The sequence below is a fragment of the Aotus nancymaae genome, unplaced genomic scaffold (assembly GCF_030222135.1).
Source record: "Aotus nancymaae isolate 86718 unplaced genomic scaffold, 86718_ANA_hifiasm-v0.15.2.pri h1tg000036l, whole genome shotgun sequence".
NCBI lineage: Eukaryota > Metazoa > Chordata > Mammalia > Primates > Aotidae > Aotus > Aotus nancymaae.
The window spans coordinates 79,198,124-79,219,433 of record NW_026988450.1 but is presented as its reverse complement, the minus strand read 5'-3'; the positions used below and the strand labels follow the sequence as shown (position 1 = coordinate 79,219,433).

General features: G+C 37.9%; 1 protein-coding gene across 2 annotated transcripts in view; it reads left to right on the top strand.

The window, feature by feature from the left end:
* ADCY8 (adenylate cyclase 8) overlaps window positions 1-21,310 on the top strand; it is a 250,218-nt gene that overhangs the window by 94,100 nt on the left and 134,808 nt on the right. For both annotated transcript variants that reach the window (XM_021666890.2, XM_021666891.2), the window contains exons 4-5: window positions 1,251-1,362; window positions 7,501-7,628. In XM_021666890.2, the coding sequence (XP_021522565.1) occupies window positions 1,251-1,362; window positions 7,501-7,628 (240 nt within the window). The remainder of the gene's footprint in view (window positions 1-1,250; window positions 1,363-7,500; window positions 7,629-21,310) is intronic.

The following is a 21,310-nucleotide window of genomic DNA, read 5'->3' as shown; positions in this document are numbered from 1 at the left end:
ATTTCATGAATGGACTCTGGGGAAGTTATAAATCCCGTTACATGAGGTGCAAAATTTTGAATGCTTGTGCATTTTATAGGAGAGATAATCCATAGTCTTTGTCAAATTCTTTAAAAGGTTTGTAATAGAGGTGAATTTTAAGAATTATTGAATACATGTGGTGACTGATGTAAGTCAGCACATTCCACAATGTCTTCTAGCCCAACTACCTATTTCATTAAAACTAAGTTACACTCATACACTGACGTAAGACTCATCATTATTTTAGGCAATGATAAGAAAAGAGGTAAAAAGCTTGACACACTGCTAAGGTGATAAATTGTAAGACACATCTTACTTTCAGACAGGATAAAAAATGAGAAATTATCAAATATGGTATCCTGCTTGGTGTCCCATCTTTCCTTTCAGAGGTCCCTGAGATGACATGGTAAGGTGGATATGGCAATGCCCCTTAGTGCAATTCAGCCAAATGGACAATCCCAGCTCCGCCCTGTGCCACTAGTGAGATGTTGGGCAAGTCTACTTGCCTCCCTGAGCCTCAGTTTCCTCATGGACTGAATGGAGAGAACTATACTTGCCCCATGGCTTGACTAAGAGGGTACCTGGCTTTTAGAAGACTTTTGGAAGCTTCACTGTCCCTTATACCAGACCATATGCATAGAACAAGACCCTACCTAACTGAAATCCTTAGTAATGTGAGAGTTTTGGGAAATTATTCTGCCTAAGGTCTCCCAGATTTGCCACCTATTCTCATAATTTTTTAGAAATGCCTAACTATTTACCTGACATTTTTGGTAGAGTACCTGTCATTGGGTTCAAGATGATGAGGTTTTGGGTTCTCCCCCTGCTGCTGGTGACTGTTTTATTCTATGTTCATGGCATGTGCAATGTCATTCACTGTGAAAATATGCAGATAATTCATAAAGTTACATCTTGCTTTTCACAAAAATTTGATCTCTTCATAGTGACAAATTCTCTTTTGGGTTGTTTGCACTGCCCACTCTCCACAGCCCTGTATAGGAAAAAACGCTTCCTGTTGACCCCTTGTCCTTCCTGAGCTCCCGGGTAGACTCTCTGCTGAGATATTTATTAAATACTGAGCATTCCTCATGACTCTCATGGCAGCAAGAGCTAAAATCTCAGACCACAAAGATAGTTTATCTGTTGGGATGGTGTTGATGTGTATCCCAAGATGGATTAAAATATTAATACAGTTTCTCCCCTCACCCCACCCTCTTCCCTGTGTTTAGTATTCTTTTCGCAGATGTTAAAGGATTTACCAACCTCTCCACGACCTTGTCTGCTCAGGAGCTGGTCAGGATGCTCAACGAGCTCTTTGCCAGATTTGATCGACTGGCCCATGTGAGTTGAATTTAATTCCCTCCTAGTCTTTTACAGGAGTGAGGGACTGCATATGGAATAAGGAAAGAAAAGGATTCGGCCTTCCCCAATGTCATTACCATTTTGCATCCTGTACCTAGGCATGAGCCGCAACCCTCTCACATTCTGGGGACTGATGTTAGTTATTTACAGGTCTCAGGCAGGAGATTTGTCAGATTAATTTTCTCAATTGAGAGACAGCTGGTTGAGTGACAATCAAACCCAAGTCCTTTCTATCTGCTTTCAACACCCCTATCATTGCTTCCCCTTGCACGTGGCCAGGTGCCATCCAGCTGCAGCCACAGTGCTCATGCATGCAGTAATGATGGCCTGCAGTTTCCCAGCCAACCCCAGCCATCTGGGATGAATTAGCATGTTCTCAAAAACCAGTAATCTGCTGGACCATCCCACCACCATTTTGATCAACCTAACTTAAAAGCTTTGTTTTTAGCCAACAAGACAGTACCTTCATTTTCCAGTTGGCTTGATCAGAGCTAAGCTAGAAAATAGATTAAAGGAGATGGACATTTGCTATCAAAACACAGATTCATAGTTATAAAGTCACTTGAGTTACAAAGTAATATCATTATCACACTGTAGTTTAGAGTGGGCTTTGGGTTCAAATAGACATTTTAATTTCCTGCTTTGTAAAGTGTGTATGTTAGTGCCAACTTCACAGAGCTGTACTGAGAATTAAATAAGACCTCATCAAGTGGGAGTTCATTTTTAGCACATCAAAATGTTCTCTTTTAAGGCTGCTTCATTCTATGGGAGATACTTTCATACTTGTATCTAAGCACCTACTAGGTATTGTACATGCTGCTATGTGTTAAGAACATGAGAATGATAAAAACGCACGTCCTCTCTTGCTAGAATTACATCTAATTAGGGATTCATAAATAGGTAAGGAATGTACAATGTGCCATATGTTATGAGGAAGGTAAGTCTGGGGGCTATGGGAACACAGAGGCAACACATGACCTTTAGATGAGAGAAGACTTCTTGAAGAAAGTGACTCTGAAGCTGAGTCTTAAAAATGATATAAACAATACAATAGAATACTGTTCAGCAAAAAAAAAAAATAGAATTATCCACTGTTATGTGCAACATCAATGAATCTCAAGTGCAATATGTCAAGTGAAAGAAGCCAGATACAAAAGGCTAGATATTTTATAACTCCATTTACAAGATATCCTGTAAAAGGTACAATTACAGAGGCAGAAAACAGATAAGTAGCTGCAAGGAGGGCTGGGAATGGAATAAGCATATGGATAGCAATGGAGCATAGGGTAGGGTGATCTGGGGGATTACATAGCTGCTTTATAGTTTTATTGTGGTGATTGTTTGCATTACTCTCTACAGTTTTGTAGAGAGAGGGCATGGAGCCCCAAGTCAGAGAGACATAGGTTTGAATTTGTCAAAAAGGTAAATTTTATTGTACATAATTTATACACTAATTAGCAAGGCAAAGAAGTCAGAGAAGGATATTTTATGCAGAGGAGAAAACGAGCATAAAGATGTTATTCTGTGTATGCTGAGAAACAGAAGAGATTGCTGGAGGATAAAGTGCAGGGTAGGAAGGAGTGGAGATGCGGCTAGAAAGGCAAGCAGGGACTTGTCAAGGAACCTTAGTGTAAATTTCAGCTACTGGACAGTTACTAGCTAGGAAATTGACAAGGGTGGAGGAGGAAGTGGAAACTGAGGTATCCTCCTAATAGGAGGGTTGATTTTAGCTGGAGGGCTGGGGACTGGGAAAAAACATGTGTACCATTTCCTTTTCTTGTTGCATCAGTGGTGGTTGGTGTCAGTGACACGTATCGATTCCATTTCCTATTATGGTTCTGATATTTTTGTTCAAAGATGCCAAGATGAACAAAAATGGCCCTCCAGTGAGAACTGGCAAATGTGATTAAGGTCAATTTCTGGCATCACAGTAAACCCTGCTGACCCAGAGAAAGAGAAAGGGTACTTTGTCAGGTATGCACAAGTCTCTGAAAAGATAAAACCAGTCCCTCCCCTCAGGAAGCTCAGAGTCGGGCAAGGGAAAATGGCATGTGAATACATAGCAGCCTCCATGGAGAGGGCAAGAAGACCAGGCTTCCAGGGCACTGTGTGTCTGACGACAAGAGGCTGTCCTAGGGGACTTCAACCTTTTCTACAGTTTCATTTTTACTAAGAAAATATATTCATGTGCTACTTATGTGATTACAATTACAAACACTAGAAAATTTACTGGGATTTCTAACATAACTTTTTTAAAAGTACATTGATAGCAGGTATGTTTTTGCTTTGAGAGTCTTTTTCATTTTTATTGAGTTTTTCTGCTTATTAAAGTTATACTTGTTCATTAAATAAAATTCAAACATCAAAGATGTACGCAATGCAAAGCACACATCCCTGTAATTCTACCCCCTGAACAATATAACCATCTTTGATAATTTGGTGCATTTATCTCCTAATTTTTATCTACTGTCTGTATGTGCAGTTTCATAAACTCTTGGAAATTTCCCAAGATTTTGATAATGTCAAAGTCATCAAGACAGGAGGAAGAGATTGCAATAAGCCTAACTCAATAAAATTTTTAAGAAGATCCTCACCCTACTTTATTTATTTATTTTTTGAATATTTTTTCCAAAGCAATCTGGCTTCCTTTATGTGAAATTTTCAAGGCAGTTTCTGGTACAAATAAGTTATTTGGATATTACTGTCAAATCATCTGACAGCTCATAGTATTTGATCAGAAAAATGTGTCTGGAAATTGACAGACCTTGACAGATAAGAATCTAGGCCTTTTATACATTATATATATACACATATATTATGTACATTTTATTTTTATATATAAAATATATTTTATATATTTTCCTATATACACCATGTATTTGGGATCCACAGAGTTTCAAGAAGGCTACCAGCTCCAACTTTTGTTGGAAGAATAACAAACCCTGGACATGAACGTCATCATATCATTATTCAATGTCTGCCTCAGAAGAGTAATAAAACCACTTTACACAATCTCCCTCCAAAACACACTTTTGTCAGGAGACCTAACATTCTGGACTTTGCCATAATTTCTGCAGTTTTGCAAAGAGAGAGCATGGAGCCCCACAATCAGACAAACATGGATTTGAATTCCTCTTCTGCCTCTTATTTGGTGTATGGCCTCTCCCTTAAGCTTGCTTTTCCCCATCTGTAAAATGTCACGTGACTCAGAAAGTGGTCCTGAAGACTGAGATTAGTGTAATGCATTTAGCATGTTGCCTGGCACATGGTACGTACTCAATGACTATTCGTTCCTGTCCCCATTTAGATTTTTTCTAAAATGCTTTCACCTCTGTTTTCAGGGAAAGATCACAGATTCAGAGTTGGGGAGTATGACAGCCAACCCAGATTGTTACTCCTAGCCAGCTCTTCTGTGGCACAGAAAGTTTCCCCTCTCTCCACTGAAATGTTCCTATCTGTAAAACAGATGTAACTTTACCTGCTCTGCTATGTTCAGAGTTTTATTGTGACGCTCAAAGAAAAAAAGATAAGGAGCAGCATGTTGAACACTGAGAAGGCTACTTCCAGGTGTCAGTTGTCATTGTCATTAAGTGATGGGCATGCTTACTCTGTTATGTATTAAGATAGATTATTTTGGCACTTGTCACATATAAGGAATTGAAACCCACATACAGTGGCTTCAGTGTCTTATCCAAGGTCAAACAGCTAGTAAATGTGCCTGGAATGCAGATGGCAGATTTTTAGACCAAAGTATTTTTTGTTATACCCCTTTCCCTCATCCCTCCCTGTAGCAAACAGGCAATAGGCCGATCAATACATCTGGGTTTGATGGCACCAGGCTCCCTTTCATATGAGTCTCTCATACCAACCCAGTGCCCCAAAAGACCATTTGAAGATGAAGTCACCAGTCCCTCCCTTCCAACTTCAGCGTTCTGACCTGCAAAATCAGAATAAGATATTGGAACACCGGTTCTTGAATTCTCCTTCATACACGAAAATTGAAAATTTTAAACTTGCAGTCATGAGATTTTTTAAAATGATAAGAACAATGTAGTGAGTTTATGTAATGTTAAATTTATTTAGGCAAGAAGAAAACCTTGCCCTTATTCTGAGGATATATCTTTCTACTAGTTTTGATATTAAAAATATATTTGTTTTTATAAGTGATGGGGATAGTAGATAGTATTTGGATTGCTATTTTTGGTGTTTGTTGATAGATTGTTCATACATTTCTTCATAAACGTACCCTGCAACATTTATAGATCCCCTCATTTTTTTTCAATAACAGTCCCACTAACTCCACAAATCTGGCCACTGCTAGGACCAATGAACAAGAAATTTTCTAAGTTCCATTCTAATCATGATACTCTCAAGGTCTCAGAAGAAACAAAGGCCTTCTTTTATTTGATCAATCAGACCTCATCGTCAGCTGTCTTGCAAAATTAGCTGCATTGCCACAGCCAATAGACAGGAACCCCGATCTCCTAAAAATAAACCTGGGATGGCTGTACCTGCTGACAGAGTTCTGAAGATTGCATGTGGGTCCATTTGGGAAGGCTGGCCAGGCCCCAGAAATCTGACAGGAAAGTATCAGAGACAGTTCTGATTATCTTTTCCCAGTCTAATATTTGTTTTACTTAGTATAGTATTTTTACTTATCCATTACTCAAACATAATGCCCCACTCCTGATGAGATTAGGAAACCAACACAGTGCTTTACAACTTGCTACTGTAAGGGCATCAAGAGTACTGTTAGTCTCTCAGTGGGCACTTTTTTATCAATAACTACCCTCCTCCAGCTCTAGGGCCCTGCATTTCCCACACAGCCATGGAACCATAAGCCTCTAGGACTTCAAATCTAGACGGCATCTCAGAGGTCATTCAGTCTCAACAATCCATCCAAGGAAACCAAGAGGAAAACTCACTTGTCCATGATGAGAAACAAATATGTGAAGGAGCTAGGCCTGGAGTCCAGTCTTTATCAAAGAAAGAGGCAATATTAATAGAGTGCTCCATCTCCCAGACTTCATACTGAGCTTTCAATGGCATCGTCTCACTTAACCCTCACAGTGACACAATGGGACAAGTCCTATGATGACCCCCATTTTATAGTTGAGGCATCTGAAGCCCAAAGGTTAGGTAATTTACCCAGAGATTCATAGAAAAAACAGAGGGGGTATCTGAGATTTGATCCTGTGAAATGACTCTTAAACCAGTACCCTTGGCTCCCCATGCTATATCGCCTTCAGTTCTCTTTCCTGTAGAACCTACAACATCTAGCTACTCCCTATCCAATGTAAAAGCATGCATTATTTTCTTGACGCTTGTTGTTCTTTGAAATTTTGTAAGAATTGTGTCTTTAAGATTGGGAATCCACCTAACAACTGTACTACTTCTCACCTGTGAAATGGAAACAAGAAAAACAACTCTCCTTAGAGGGTTGTTGTGAGAATTAACTCTTTTATTTATAAGTGCATAATAGGAGCTATTATTAGTCATCTTTGTGTTATAAACAATGTTTGCCTTATTATAGGTGCCCAATTGATGTTTAATTTTTTCAATTATAAATTAATAAATGAATAAAATGATGCATAAGAAGACTTAGTTTCTCTTCATAAAGTGCCAATGTTCTTGCTGGAAAGGGACTTTATAAACTTGAAATACTAGAAATCCATAAGTGATTTATATTTTTAAGTGTTTATTATTAAGCTGAATACTGCTAAAAGCTGTTAATTCACAGCTGTTTTTGAGAAGAGAGACATTGCTTGAGGCTGAATTTGTAAGAAACACTATGAGCACACTCTGCCAGTCCTGACCAAGTGGCAGGTGTACAGACCATAGAGCTAGTATATAGTTAAGTTTGGACATAACCATGTAGGTTTTGAGCTCAAAACCCAATTTTTTTAATGATTCCACTCCACCTCTGGATCCTTCAAACCCCCATTTAGGTTATACCTCAAATCTCTTAGAAAGATAGTTAGAAGTGCATTTCAAAGGTAGGTGCTCCTTACACCAAATTGCAGACCACCTAACCCTGCTGGCCTCTTTCTCAAGCCTTTCTGAAGAAATGATCCTTCTGCTGACATAAGCCCTTCTCTCTCATCCTGTTCCTTCCAGGAGCATCACTGCCTTCGTATTAAAATCCTGGGGGACTGCTACTACTGCGTGTCCGGACTTCCTGAGCCCCGCCAGGACCATGCCCACTGCTGTGTTGAAATGGGTCTCAGCATGATCAAAACCATCAGGTAATTTGTGATCCCCTCCATATTACCTGGGTCTTCAATGTGCATGATCACACACCACTCCATCTGCCCTTTGTGGCAAATCATATGTATGGTGAAAGGCAGACCCCTTTGACTTATGTCACAAAAACGATGTGCCCCTTAGTTCTCCCATATAAACCAATGAACCTGTTAGCGTCTTGGTTTCCAAGTTTATCTCACTTTTAATTATTTGTGCTACAAGTTTGTATTACAAATGACCTTGTGGAGATGCAGGAAAAAATGAGATGAGCATAGTCCTTACCTTCAGGGATGTTACAGTACAGAGGGAGAGACGAATGAATGCATAGACAATTTAAATGTAGAAAAAATAAGCTTTGTGATAAATCCAAGTGCTTGGGGGAAATGGAGGAGGAAGTTAATTCAATGTGGGATGTTGGGGAAAGCTTTCCAGAATAGAAATGTCTAAGCTGTTGACTGAAAAGTGGGTAAACATGGACAGGATCCTGGAGGTGGAGAGGAGAGTTTTCAATTGAGGATGGACATGTACAGAAACCAGGATGTGCTGCAATGGCTACTGTGAAGCCTGGGATAGAAAGGGTGGTGAAAGAGGGACTGTAGGCTGGCAGCAACCAGAGCCCACATGACCTTCTCAGTCATGCTAAGAGGTTGCACTTTATCCTATGGCCAATAGGAAATTACTAAAAGGCTTCCACCAGGGTTGGCTTCATGAATGTGTAGCAAGTGCTTTTGGCTCTATTCAGCATATCTGATAAATAGATGATGGATCAAGAGGGAAGGAGTTATTGGGGTTGAGGACTCTGGAACTAGGCTGTGTGTGGTTTTCAGACAGAAGTGTAGTATTGTCAGCACTCCCCTTGGGTTCCAAATTGGTTGCAAAGCCTGTAAGTGTCACATCCTCACACAGCCACAGCAAAAGCAGTAACAAGAGGATGCACAGGCAGAAACATACACACACACACACACACACACACACATTTATAAATTATATATATATACACACACACCCAAGCACTGATATATGTGTGTATCTATGTATATAATATATATAATATATATGTGTGTATACATAGGTATATATATGTATATATATGTGTGTGTGTGTACACATATGTATATATATGTGTGTATATATAATATATATGTGTGTATACACACATATATCAGTGCTTGGGTAACTAACACCCTCAAAAACTCAGACTTAACTGATCTAGGGAAGACTATGGGATTTTTGTAAGTTTCTCCCATTAAAGGTACAGCCAGCCTTGAAAACCACTCCCTTTGGAGACATTTTAAAGGTGGAATCAGAGCATACCATGGAAAAATCAGGATAATAGAGGCTTTCTCCAAATGTAGTTTCACAGCTTTGAACTTTTCACATGAAGTTTTCCCACCTGCAGTAAAAGATATTTCCACAGATAACCCAGTTTTCTCAAAGGAGACTAACTAGCAAGCATCATATTCTCCCAGAAGCTAGCATGAGGAAAAATCATCTTTTGTTGAAAGAAGGCAGTGGGCTATAGGGAGACAGCCTCTAAATGAAACCTATGTAACAAAGATGGTCACTCAACAGTCTTTTCAAGTGGAGTGCTGTTTGTAAGCTGCAGGGCCTTTGCTGTCCTCTGCAAACAGATGAATCGTGTGTGCAGTTGCTGTAGCACATTGTCTTGAAACAAAGGAGCAGCAAGAACTCACAGGACCAGACACAGGGTGGTAGGCTGTAAGGAGGGACCCAGAGGCCATGATTCTGGGTATCTTAAGGCCAAAATTTGGGATTCTTTCCTTGTCTTGGCATCATGATATTTTTATTTTTTCAAAAGAGAAGGAATTTGAGGAGCAGGAGACAAAACCACTCTAAAAACCTTTCTCCCTTTACACTATCGCTAATAGAATTTTAAGCATCATCTGGCCAAGCTTTCCAGCCCTACATTAGGCCACTGCCCCAGCCTACATTAGGGGGGCTGGCCAGCTTGATGATCAAAGTGGATTCAGAGTAATTCTGCCTGCATCCAAGCCTCTTGGAAGACTGCTGGATTACCATTCCAGCAAGGAGCAAAGAGACTAGGAATGTCCAAAATCCTTTTAGTACCTTTCCATCAGCAGAAGGCATGTGTCCATAGTGATAGCAGCCTACCTTTGGAAACGCACATGTAGAGCTTTAACATATCTTAAGAAAAATATCCAATTGTCACAGTCTTCTTATGTGATCTGTCCTATGGGAAGAAAAAATTTTGAGTAGCAATTTCAGAGGCCTTATGCTTCATTTAAGGGATTTATCTGAAAGTCTCCCATAAAGCCAAAAAAATGGAATCAGGAGATGCACAGGTGAGATGAGAATTTATGGTACTTTTTTATGAGGTGTATGATGGAAACCAAACCCTTTACCATCCCTAATACCAAGTAATTAGGTAGATAAAGAGACCCAAGATATTCTCTCTGCTATCTCCCTATCTTCTGTAGAGATGCAGAAGTACTCTAGGAACTACGGAGAGAGGAATCTCCTGTCTGCTGGAACAGGCTCCAGAAAGTTACAGAGAACTGGTTGTTACTGTAAATGTGATGAGTCTGGGGTGGATGGAACTAGAATTTCTCCAAAGGCAAATAAACATTTCCAGGCTTCAGACAGCTCTATAGGGAGTGGCAGGAAGGTCCGAAGGGAGGTACAGGCAATCTGTGCTTGCACATTTAGCAAATAATGAGGCAGAAGTCTCACCCATCAGACAGGTGGGGCTTTAGGAGGAAGGCGGCTCTCCCCTAACATGGGTCTTCTCCCCACCCAGGCTGACGGCACAGGTGGAAGTGGGTTTCAATTCCTCATATGTGACAAGTGCCAAAATAATCTATCTTAATACATAACAGAGTAAGCATGCCCATCACTTAATGACAATGACAACTGACACCTGGAAGTAGCCTTCTCAGTGTTCAACATACTGATCCTTATCTTTTTTTCCTTGAGCATCACAATAAAACTCTGAACATGGCGGAGCAGGTAAAGTCACATCTGTTTTACAGATAGGAACATTTCAGTGGAGAGAGGGGAAACTTTCTGTGCCACAGAAGAGCTGGCTAGAAGTAACAATCTGGGTTGGCTGTCATACTCCCCAACTCTGATCTCAGGCACACACCACATTAGGCTGACATTGGTGGACCTGGGCTCTGGGCATCCCTCAGCAATGGGCAAGCTTTAGTTGTCCCAGGCTTCTGGCCCACCCAGAAGTAGTACCCATGTAGTAGGTACCATGTTTCTAGCAATGACACTCTGGCTGCAACTGCCCCAGGCTTCTGGCATGCCCTAGCACATACCTGCCACAGTGCTTTCCCAGGAAAATCCAGTCTGTGAAGACTATAGTAAGGATTTACTTATTTAAATGATCAGGCATTGAGGCACAATGATGAGGATCAAAAATCATCAGGGTAACATGACATCATTAAGATACAAAATAAGGTGCCAGTGACTGAACCTAAAGAAATAAAGATGTGTGAACTGCCTGACAAATATTTCAAAATAATTATTTTAAGAAATCTCAGAAAATATCAAGAAAATGCAAAGAAAAAATTCAATAAAATTAGGAAAACAATAAGTAACCAGAACAAGAAACTTAACAGCAGAATTTCTCAGGCAGAAGAAATAAATTGTGAACACCAACCGAGGTTATTTGAAAATACACAGTCAAAGAAATAAAAAGAATAAAGAGGTATAAAGAAAGCTTACAGGATTTATAGGACACATCAAAACATCAAATATTCAAGTCATGGGTGTTTTAGAAGGAGAATAGAAAGATAAAGGGGTAGAAAGCTTATTTAAACAAATAGTAGCAGGAAACATTTCAAACTTGGAAAAAGATGTAAATATACAGGTACAGAAAGGTCAAAGATTTCCAATCAGATTCAACCCTAGATAAGAATAGCTAAAGAAACATAATAATCAAACTGTCAAAATCAAAGACAAAGAGAAGATATTAAAAGCAACAACAACAAAAAAGAAGCAAATAACCATATATAGGAGTTGCAATATGGTTAACATCAGACTCCTCAGAAGAAATCTTACAGGCTAGGAGAAAGTGGAAGATATATTCAAAGTGCTGAAGGTAAATAAAAAACCTGCCAGCCAAAAATGCTATACCTAGCAAAACTATCCTGTAGAAATTAAGGGAGATAAAGATTTTCTCAGACAAACAAAAGCTGAGGGAATCCATCACCACTAGACCTGTCTTATAAGAAATGCTAAACGAAGTTCTTCTAGCTGAAAGAAAAGGATGCTAATGAATATCACAAAAACATTTGAAAGTATAAAACTTACTGGTAAAAATAAGTTCAAAGTAAAATTCAGAATGCTTTAATACTATATTAGTACTGGATTTATGGGACAACACCAAAAGAGCAAATATTTAAGTCTTGTGGGTTTTAGAAGGAGAACAGAAAGATAAAGGAGTAGAAAGCTTATTTTTACAAATAGTGGCAGAAAACTTGGAAAAGGATGTAAATTACTTATATTTTTGGCATATAGGTTAAAAAAAACCACCACAAATAATAATAGACACATTAATTTTTTAAGAAATATACAATATTAAAATGTAAATATTGACATAAAAATATAAAATGTTGGAGAGAAGTGGATTAAAAGTATACAGTAGGGTATGTGTGTGTATGTGATCAAAGTTAAGTTGCCATCAGCTTAAAAAAAAACCTGTTATAACTATGAGATGTTTTCATAACCCTCATTCATGGCAACCACAAAGCAAAAACCTATAGTAAATACTTAAAAAATAGAAGCAAGGAATTCAAATATACCACTAGTGAAAATCACTTAACATCAAAGAAAGACAAAAGGAGAGGAAGCAAGTGACAAAAGATCTACAAAACAACTAGAAAACAATTAACAAGATGGCAGTAGAAAGTCTCTATCTGTAATGTAAATGGATTAAATTCTAGAATCAAAACGTAGAATGCCTGAATAAATGAAAAACAAGACTCAACTATATGCTGCTTACAAAGACTCACTTTACCTGTGAGGATGCACATACATTGAAATGAAGGATAGAAAAGGTATGATGTGCAAATGAAAACCAAAAGAGAGCAGGAATACCTATACTTACACAAGATAAAATAGACTTTACATTAATAACTATGAAAATGAACAAAGAAAGTCATTACATAATGATAAAGAGATGGTTCAGGAAGTGAATATATTAATTGTAAATATATCTGCATCCACCATCAAAGCACCTAAAAATATGAGGCAAATATTAATATATATGAAGGGAAAGATAACACTATAATATGACTATAGTAGAGGACTTCAACATCCTATTTTCAGCAGTACACAGATTACCCACATAGGAAATCAATAAGGAAACATCAGACTTAAGCCACGCTCTTGAATAAGTGGACCTAATAGACATGTATGAAACATTCCATTCAATAGCTGCAGAATATACATTATTCTGGATTGCACATGAAACATTCTCCAGGATAGCTCATATATTAGGACATAAAATAAATCTTAACAAACTAAAGAAGATTCAAATCATATAAAGTATCAATGAATAACAGGAGAAATTTCACAAAATTCATAAATACACTGAAATTAAACATGCTCCTGGACAACCTGTGGATCAATGAAGGAACTTAAGGGAAAATTTAAAAATTTCTTGAGACAAAATTGGAAAACAACATAAAAAACTTATGGGATACAGCAAAAGCAGTTATATGAGGGAAGTTTACAGTAATAAACACTTTCATCAGAAAAGAAGATCTCAAACAACCTAACATTGCAACACAAGGGACTAGAAAAACAAGAACAAACTAAGTCCAAAGTTAGTGGAAGAAAGAAAATAATAAAAATCAGGACAGAAATAGATAAAGACTAGAAAAACAATAGAAATAATAAACAAAACTAAGAGTTGAATTTTTTTAAAGATAAAATTGAAAAACCTATAGCTGGACTAATTTAGAAAAAAAATCAAATAAAATAAAATGAATGAATTCATTTGATGTATACAACCTACCAGGACTGAATTATGAAGAAATAGGAAATCTTAATAGACCAACAGCAAATAAGGAGATTGAATCAGTAATATAAAGTCTCCCATTTGAAAAAGGCCCAGAACCTGATGGTTTCACTGTGAATTCTATCAATATTTAAAGAAGAATGTCAATTCTTTTCAAACTCTTCCAAAAAGTTGAAGAGGTAAAAAATATTTCCACACTAATTTTATGGGGCTAGCATCATCCAGAGACCAAAGCAAAGACACTATAAAAAAGTAAATCGCAGAAGATTTCTGATTAATTACAAAAATATTCCTGATTTTATTCCTGATGAACAAAAATATACAATAAAATGCTAGAAAACCAAATTCTACAGCACTTTAAAGGGATAATTCACCATGATCAAGCAGGATTCATCCCAGGTTGCATGGATGGTTCAACATACATAGATCAATAAATGTAATATATCGCAATGACGAATAAAGGACAAAACCACATGATCATTTTAATAGATGCAGAAAAAGCATTTGACAAAATTCAACATCCTTTCATGATTAAGATTCTTGATAAATTAGGTATAGAAAGAATGTAGCTCAAAATAATAAAGACCATGTATATGACAAACCCAGGGCTAACATCACACTCAATAAGAAAAAGTTAGGCCAAGTGCAGGGGTCCACACTTGTAATCCCAGCACATGGTGAGGCCAAGATGAGAGGATAGCTTGAGGTCAGGAATGTGAAACTAGCCTGAGCAGTAATAGAAAGACTTCATTTCTACAAAATATTTTAAAATTATGTGAGTGTGGTTGCGATGCCTGTAGTCCTAGCTATTTGGGAGGCTGAGGAGGGAATATCGCTTGAGCCTAGAAATTTGAGGTTGCTGTGTTAGCACCACTGTATTCTCTTTGGCAGCCACAGGTGACTGCTTTAGTTATTCAAATTGACCTCCCCCAAACTGGACATAGTGGCACTTGTAAACCCCTAACTACTCAGAAGGCTGAGGTGGGAGGATTCCATAAGGCCAGGAGTTGGAGGCTGCAGTGAGTTATGATCATGCCACTGTACTCCAGCCTGGGCAACAGAGCAGACCCTGTTATTAAAACAAAATTTTTAAACAGTAAAAAGTGGCAATGTCTTCCTCTAAGATCTGAAGAAAGACAAAGATGTCCGCTCTTGCCACTTCTATTCAATAGAATAGATGAAATAGGTACTGGAGGTCCTAGCTAGAGCAGTTAGACAGAAGAAAGAATCAAAAGGCATCTAAATTAGAAAGGAACAAGTTAAATTGTCTCTGTTTGGAGATGACATGATTTTTATAGAGAAAACCCTAAAGACTCCACCAAAAAAAAAGAAAAATGGTTAGAATTCAACAAATTTAGTAAAGTTGCAGGATATACAAAAATAAGTGGCATTTCTACACATTAACAGCAAACTATCTAAAACAAAGGTCAAGAAAAAAATTTCATTTACAAGAGCTGCAAAAAAAGCAAATAGACAAATGAGATTACATCAAACTAAAAAGTTTCTGCGTAGCAAAAGAAAGAAGATAGTGTATGTAACCTACAGAATGGGAGAAAATACTTGTAAACTATACTTCTATATACAAAATATATAAGAAATTCAAACTCAATAGCAAGAAAATAACCAGATTTTAAAATGGGCAAAGCACCTGAATACACATTTCTCAAAAGAAGACATACAAGCCAACAGCTATATTTAATAAAATGTTAAACATCATTAATCATCAGGGAAATACAAATAAAAACCATAATGAGATATCACTTTATACCTATTATAATGGCTGCTATCAAAAAGTTAAGAGATAACAAGTATTGGCCAAGAGGTGGTGAAAAGGAAACTGTGCACACTGTTGGTGGAAATGTAAATTAATAGTCATTATTTAAAACAGTGGCAGTTCTTCAGAAACTTAAAAAATAGAACTACCATATGATCTAATAATTCCACCATTTAATAATTATCCAAAGGAAATGAAATCTGTATGTTGAAGAAATATCTGCACTCCCATGTTTATTACAACATTATTTACCATAGCCAAGATATCTAATCAACCTATATATACACCACATTTGTGTATATATACACAACCAATGGATGAATGAATAAAGAAAAATGTGGTGTATATATAAACAATAGAATACTCTTACACCATAAAGAAGGAAGTCCTGTCATTTTCAATAACATAGATGAGCATAAACATTATGTCAAGAGAAATAAGCTAAACACAGATAGACAAACACCTCATGATCTCACTCCTATGTGGAAGCTATAAAAGCTATCCCATAGAAGTAGAGATGGTGATTATCAGGGGCTAGGGTGGTTGGAGTGTGGTTGAGGAGACGTTAATCAAAAGACACAAAATTTCAATTAGATAGGAGAAATAAATTCAAAAGACCTTTTATACAGCTTAGTGACTATAGTTAACAATATATTTTATTCTTTAAAAATGGTAAGAGATTGGATGTCATGTGTTCTCACCACAAAAATGATTAACTGTGAGGTAATACATGTGTTAATTAGTAGAATTTAGTCATTCCACAATGTATATATGCTTCAAATCTTCATGTTGTATACAACAAATATATACAATTTTACCTGTCAATGTACAAAAAAATAAAATTAAAATTTTTTTAATGTAAAATGGGAAGAGTCAAAACAATCAAAAGTACGAGGGAAACTTTTTCCCTTTTGCCTTTTACTGAGTTGTTTACACAGTAGCCTTTTTAACCAAGAACCAAAGCGTATTTTTTTTCCCTAGAAACAAAGGCATAATGAGCCATGCTAGCTGTTAAGAATGGAAAAACCCACATGTATGTGTGCATTAGTGTATGTGTGTACATATGTAGGTATGTATGTGAATGTGTGTACCTGTGTGGTATATATGTATGTGTTTATATGTTTGTATATGTGTGCATGTCTGTGTGCTAAGAGTTGAAGCAGATCTTGGCAGTTACCAAAATTCTAAATTAAAATAATAGGGTTAGGGTAAAATATGCTGGGGCTTTATTCCTCGGGCAATGAAAAGTCACTGACTCCTAGAGTAGGGAAGTGATATGGTCAGATTTAGATGTCACGAAGATGACTGTGGAGTGGGATAACTCTCTCCAGTTGACCCTGGATGAGAGGAAGCAGAGGCCAAGGGGAAGGAAACTGGTTTGGGGATATTTTCATACTAATCTGGAGTAGAGAAGTAAGGACCTGAGATAGAGCATCGGCTGTGGAATACAAAGGAAGGGATGAAAACACATCAAAGCTGAGTTTCAAGCAGCAGACAATAAGTGACATATTGGTGACATATTGGTGACTTATTATCACCCAGCAGACAATAAGTGACATACAAATTTTAATTAAATCAAACATTTATCATGACATTAAATTTAGTTTTCAATTGACAGTACTCCAAGAATTTCAGTCAGGATTCCAGTTTATAAAAGCTTTTTTGTTTTTTGTTTGTTTGTTTGTTTTTGAGACAGAATCTCACTCTGTTGCCAGGCACCAGGCTGGAGTGCAGTGGCACAATCTTGGCTCACTGCAACCTCCGCCTCCCCGGTTCAAGCAATTCTCCTGCCTCAGCCTCCCAAGTAGCTGGGACTACAGGCGCATGCCACCACGCCCAGCTAAATTTTGTATTTTTAATAGAGACGGGGTTTCACCATGTTGGCCAGGACGGTCTCGATCTCTTGACCTCATGATCTGCCCGCCTCAGCCTCCCAAAGTGCTGGGATTACAGGCTTGAGCCACTGCACCCAGCCTAAAGTTTTAATTCATTGCTGAATGTGACTGTGACAAAGGTTCTCTGAAAGAGTGCCTATTATACTGTAAGGTGACACAGAAAATATGCTGAGTGAGTGGGATGGGGTGGAGAGCCCTTGACAGGCAGCAACAGACCTAGCCTGTTTCCTGCTTCTTCCTGTAAGTCGGTGTGTAATGATGGGTGGGTGACTTAACTTATACCCTCCATGGCCTCTTCCGCAAAATGAGGATAATAAGATCCCAACTTCAGAGTGTTCTTTTAAAAAACTCAAATACGGCTGGGCGTGGTGGCTCACACCTGTAATCCCAGCACTTTGGGAGGCCAGGGCAGGTGAATCACCTGAGGTTAGGAGTTCGAGACCAGCCTGGCCAACTGGTAAAACCCCATCTCTACTAAAAATACAAAAAAGCAGCTGGGTATGGTGGTGGGTGCCTGTAATCCCAGCTAATTGGGAGGGTGAGGCAGGAGAATTGCTTGAACCCAGGAGGCATAATTTGCAGTGAGCTGAAATGGTGCCATTGCACTCCAGCCTGAGCAACAGAGCAAGACTCTGTCTCAAAAAAAAAAAAAAAAAGAAAAGAAAAACTCTAATAGGTAGCATGGATGTTATCACTATGGAAACATTTTTAATCTTGCAAGGAGGGCTGAGTTTGGATACTGGAAAATTTAATGCAGTTGAGTTACAGAAACCTATTGTTTACCATGGCTTCTATTCTATTTTCATAAAATAATGACAGCAGCTTGAGTTTCTTAAACACTTATTATATCCCAAGTACTAGGATAAATGTCTTACATGCATTGGCTCACTAAGTCCTCACAAAAATTCTAGAATCTAGGCAGGGGCAATAGGCCAAATACTGAAGAACTAAGTATGGCTGTAGCATGGACAAATCAGACTAGTTTAGAGCAGCCATTGAGAATGGATGAAAACAACAGACAATATAGCTAGACACATTTTTCCTAACTAACGGAAGCTCTGGAAGTTGGCTCCTACTTTACCAATGAAAAAATTGGAGCTTTGTAGTGCTGGACCCCTATTGCTGCCAATAGGGATGGTACTGTGTCCAGGAGGCTGAAGATGAGACCTAGAGGCAGCAAATGAGACATAGCATTTATTGGAGGAAAATTAAATATGGGATGGTCCAGTGGTGGCAGCCTGCACAAGAAGACAACTACCATTTGTAAAATGTATGCAGTTCATACAGCATCTTTACTTAGCACTCTCTACCTAGCTATCCCCATTTAATCCAAAGCAAAGGGCCTCAGTCTCCTTACAGCCTGTGTACCAGGGGATGAGCCAGACGTTTGGCTGTCCTTCATGGATAAATAGTAGATCTCAATGTTGGTCACTCTCAAGTTCCTTAGCTTGGAACTCCAAACTAACACTTTTCTTAGACCATAGGGTCACCCTCAGGGTATGCTTCAATTATGGCTGTTAGGTGCCTCTGCCACACAAGGTAACAGAGGTTGTATAATTACCTCCACCTAGATCACATAACTAGTCAGGGGAAGCACAAGGGCACCAATTCTGGAATCATCTGACTGTGATTCCATCCGTCTTAATCATCATTGTAGCCCACCTCTCAACTCCAGATTGCGCAATTGCTTCTGACGCCTGAAATTTGCCATCAACACCCAAAGGATCAACATATAGTTCAGGAGATCCTACATACATCCTAATACTTTAGCAGAATTGATATTGAAGGAGAAAAATGTCAGTCACTAAACATCTGAGAATAATAAGATAATAAGCCCTAATCAAAAGAGCCTCATATTAAATTCAATCCACCAAAAATACTTAATTTTAGAAACATGATATTAGCTAGATGAATGACAAAAAAGAGATTGAATGTAATTTTATTTCCAATGAAGCACTTAATATCATCTCATGCATGTCTGTTCATAAAATTAAATTAATTTAAAAAGGCTTATATAATAGTTTATATTACGTAGATTGAAAAGTGGCTCCAGGTGGCTTCTCTTCACATACTCTGTGTCTATTTTGGGGAGTCCTGATCATTGAGAAGATGCCAGAGCTGACACGGGGCTCTGTCATATGCAATATGTTTATTAATGATCTACAAAAGTTGTTCTTGATTACTCTTAATGAAAATTGCAGAGCTTGGTCTTTTCAGTGCAATTGCTAAAAAGTCATGGGAATGACAGCAGAATGCCAAGTAGTAACTGGCTTGTCCTCAACGGTTAATTAGAGCAAAGGTCCTAATCCTTGTGGCAGGGTCGCCCTGCCAAGCAATATGGCAGGACAAGAAATAAAAAACAGAAAATATATTGTTTTTACTGGAGGCAAGAATGCCTACCTGCCTCCCAGCCTTCCTTCCTTTTTATTTCTCTCTTACATTTTATTTTTTTCTTTGTTCTGTCTATTCCTTCTTTCCCTTCCTTACTTCTTCTCCCTCCCTCTTTCCCTTTCTCTCTTTCCCATTCTTTATTTCCCCCAAACATCCCTTATCTTACTCTGCTCCAAAATGCCATAGATTCAGAAGTCATAAGCCTGCTTCAGTTAAAGTGATGTTCAGTACATGGACAGAAATTTTTATTTTTTGCAGAATTACTTGTAATGATGAAAACTGAACATATCTAGAAATAATTGTTGACAAACTAATATTGATAGAATGTTTGCCATGTGCCAGGCACTATACTAAGAAATCTATCTGAATTGCTTCACAAATACCAATACCCTGTGAAGATCTATTTCCCAATGAAACTAAAGCTCTGACAGAATAAAAAAGTCTTCCGACCAATGACACACAGCTTGTAAGTGAGAGAGCAGAGACTCTGAGTCATGTTCAGCTTTATTAGTCCATTTTCTGTTGTTTACTAACAGCATATTTGAAATAGACTATGTATAAAGAAAAGGAATTTATTTCTTATAGTTCTAGAGGCTAAGAAGTCCAAGGCTGAGGGACCACATCCGGTGAGAAATTTCTTGCTGGTGGATACTTGCTGTGAAATCCCAAGGGGTGCAAGGCATCTTATGATAATAAGCTAATGTGCTAGCTTGAATTTCTTCCTTTCCTTATTAAGCCACCAGTTCCATTGCCATGATAACCCACTAATCCATTAACCCACGAATCCATTAATCTGTGAATGGAATCATTCATTTATGAGGGCAGATCCCTTATGATCCAATCACCTCTTAAAAGCCCCCTTTCAGTACTGCCACTTGGAGATTTTCTAACACATGAAATGTGAGCGACACATTCAAAGCACAGCACCATCTGATGCCATAAATGTCCAAAGGTATGGAACTGATTATATAAATTCTAGCATATTTAAAGAATAGAAAAATGGGTAACCATTAAACATCACAGTTTACATTAATATTCAGTGGCATAAAAAATGCTCATACATTTAACGTATACATGGTAGAATACACACATACACAAATGTATACATATTTAAGCCAACTTCGGCTTTTAAAATTTTTTATTTATTTATTTATTTTTGTCTACCCCTGCTGGAATGAGAACCTTCACTTTTTAATAAATCTATTTTTATAAAAAGAAAGTATGTAAAGCTCTGTGAGGAAATTGAGCAATTTTAATTTTCTTCTTTATTCTTAGTATTTTTTTAATATTTAGGAATAATCATGTATAACTAATGTAACTAGAAAAGAAAATATTATTTCAAAAAAGAAAAGCAACTTTGACAGGTAGAGATAACAGGAAGGTGTTTGTATCAGGGTCCTCTGGAGAAACAGAACCAGCAGGGTGTGTATTACTTATAAATATTTGTTTTAAGAAATTGGTTCACAAAATTATGGGGGCTGGTAAGTGCAAAATCTGCAGGGTGGGCCAGCAGGCTGGAAAGCCAGGGAAGAGCCGATATTATAGCTCGAGTCCAAAAGCAGTCTAGAGTCAGAATTTCATCTTCCTTGAAGAATAGCAGTAATTTTTCTCTTA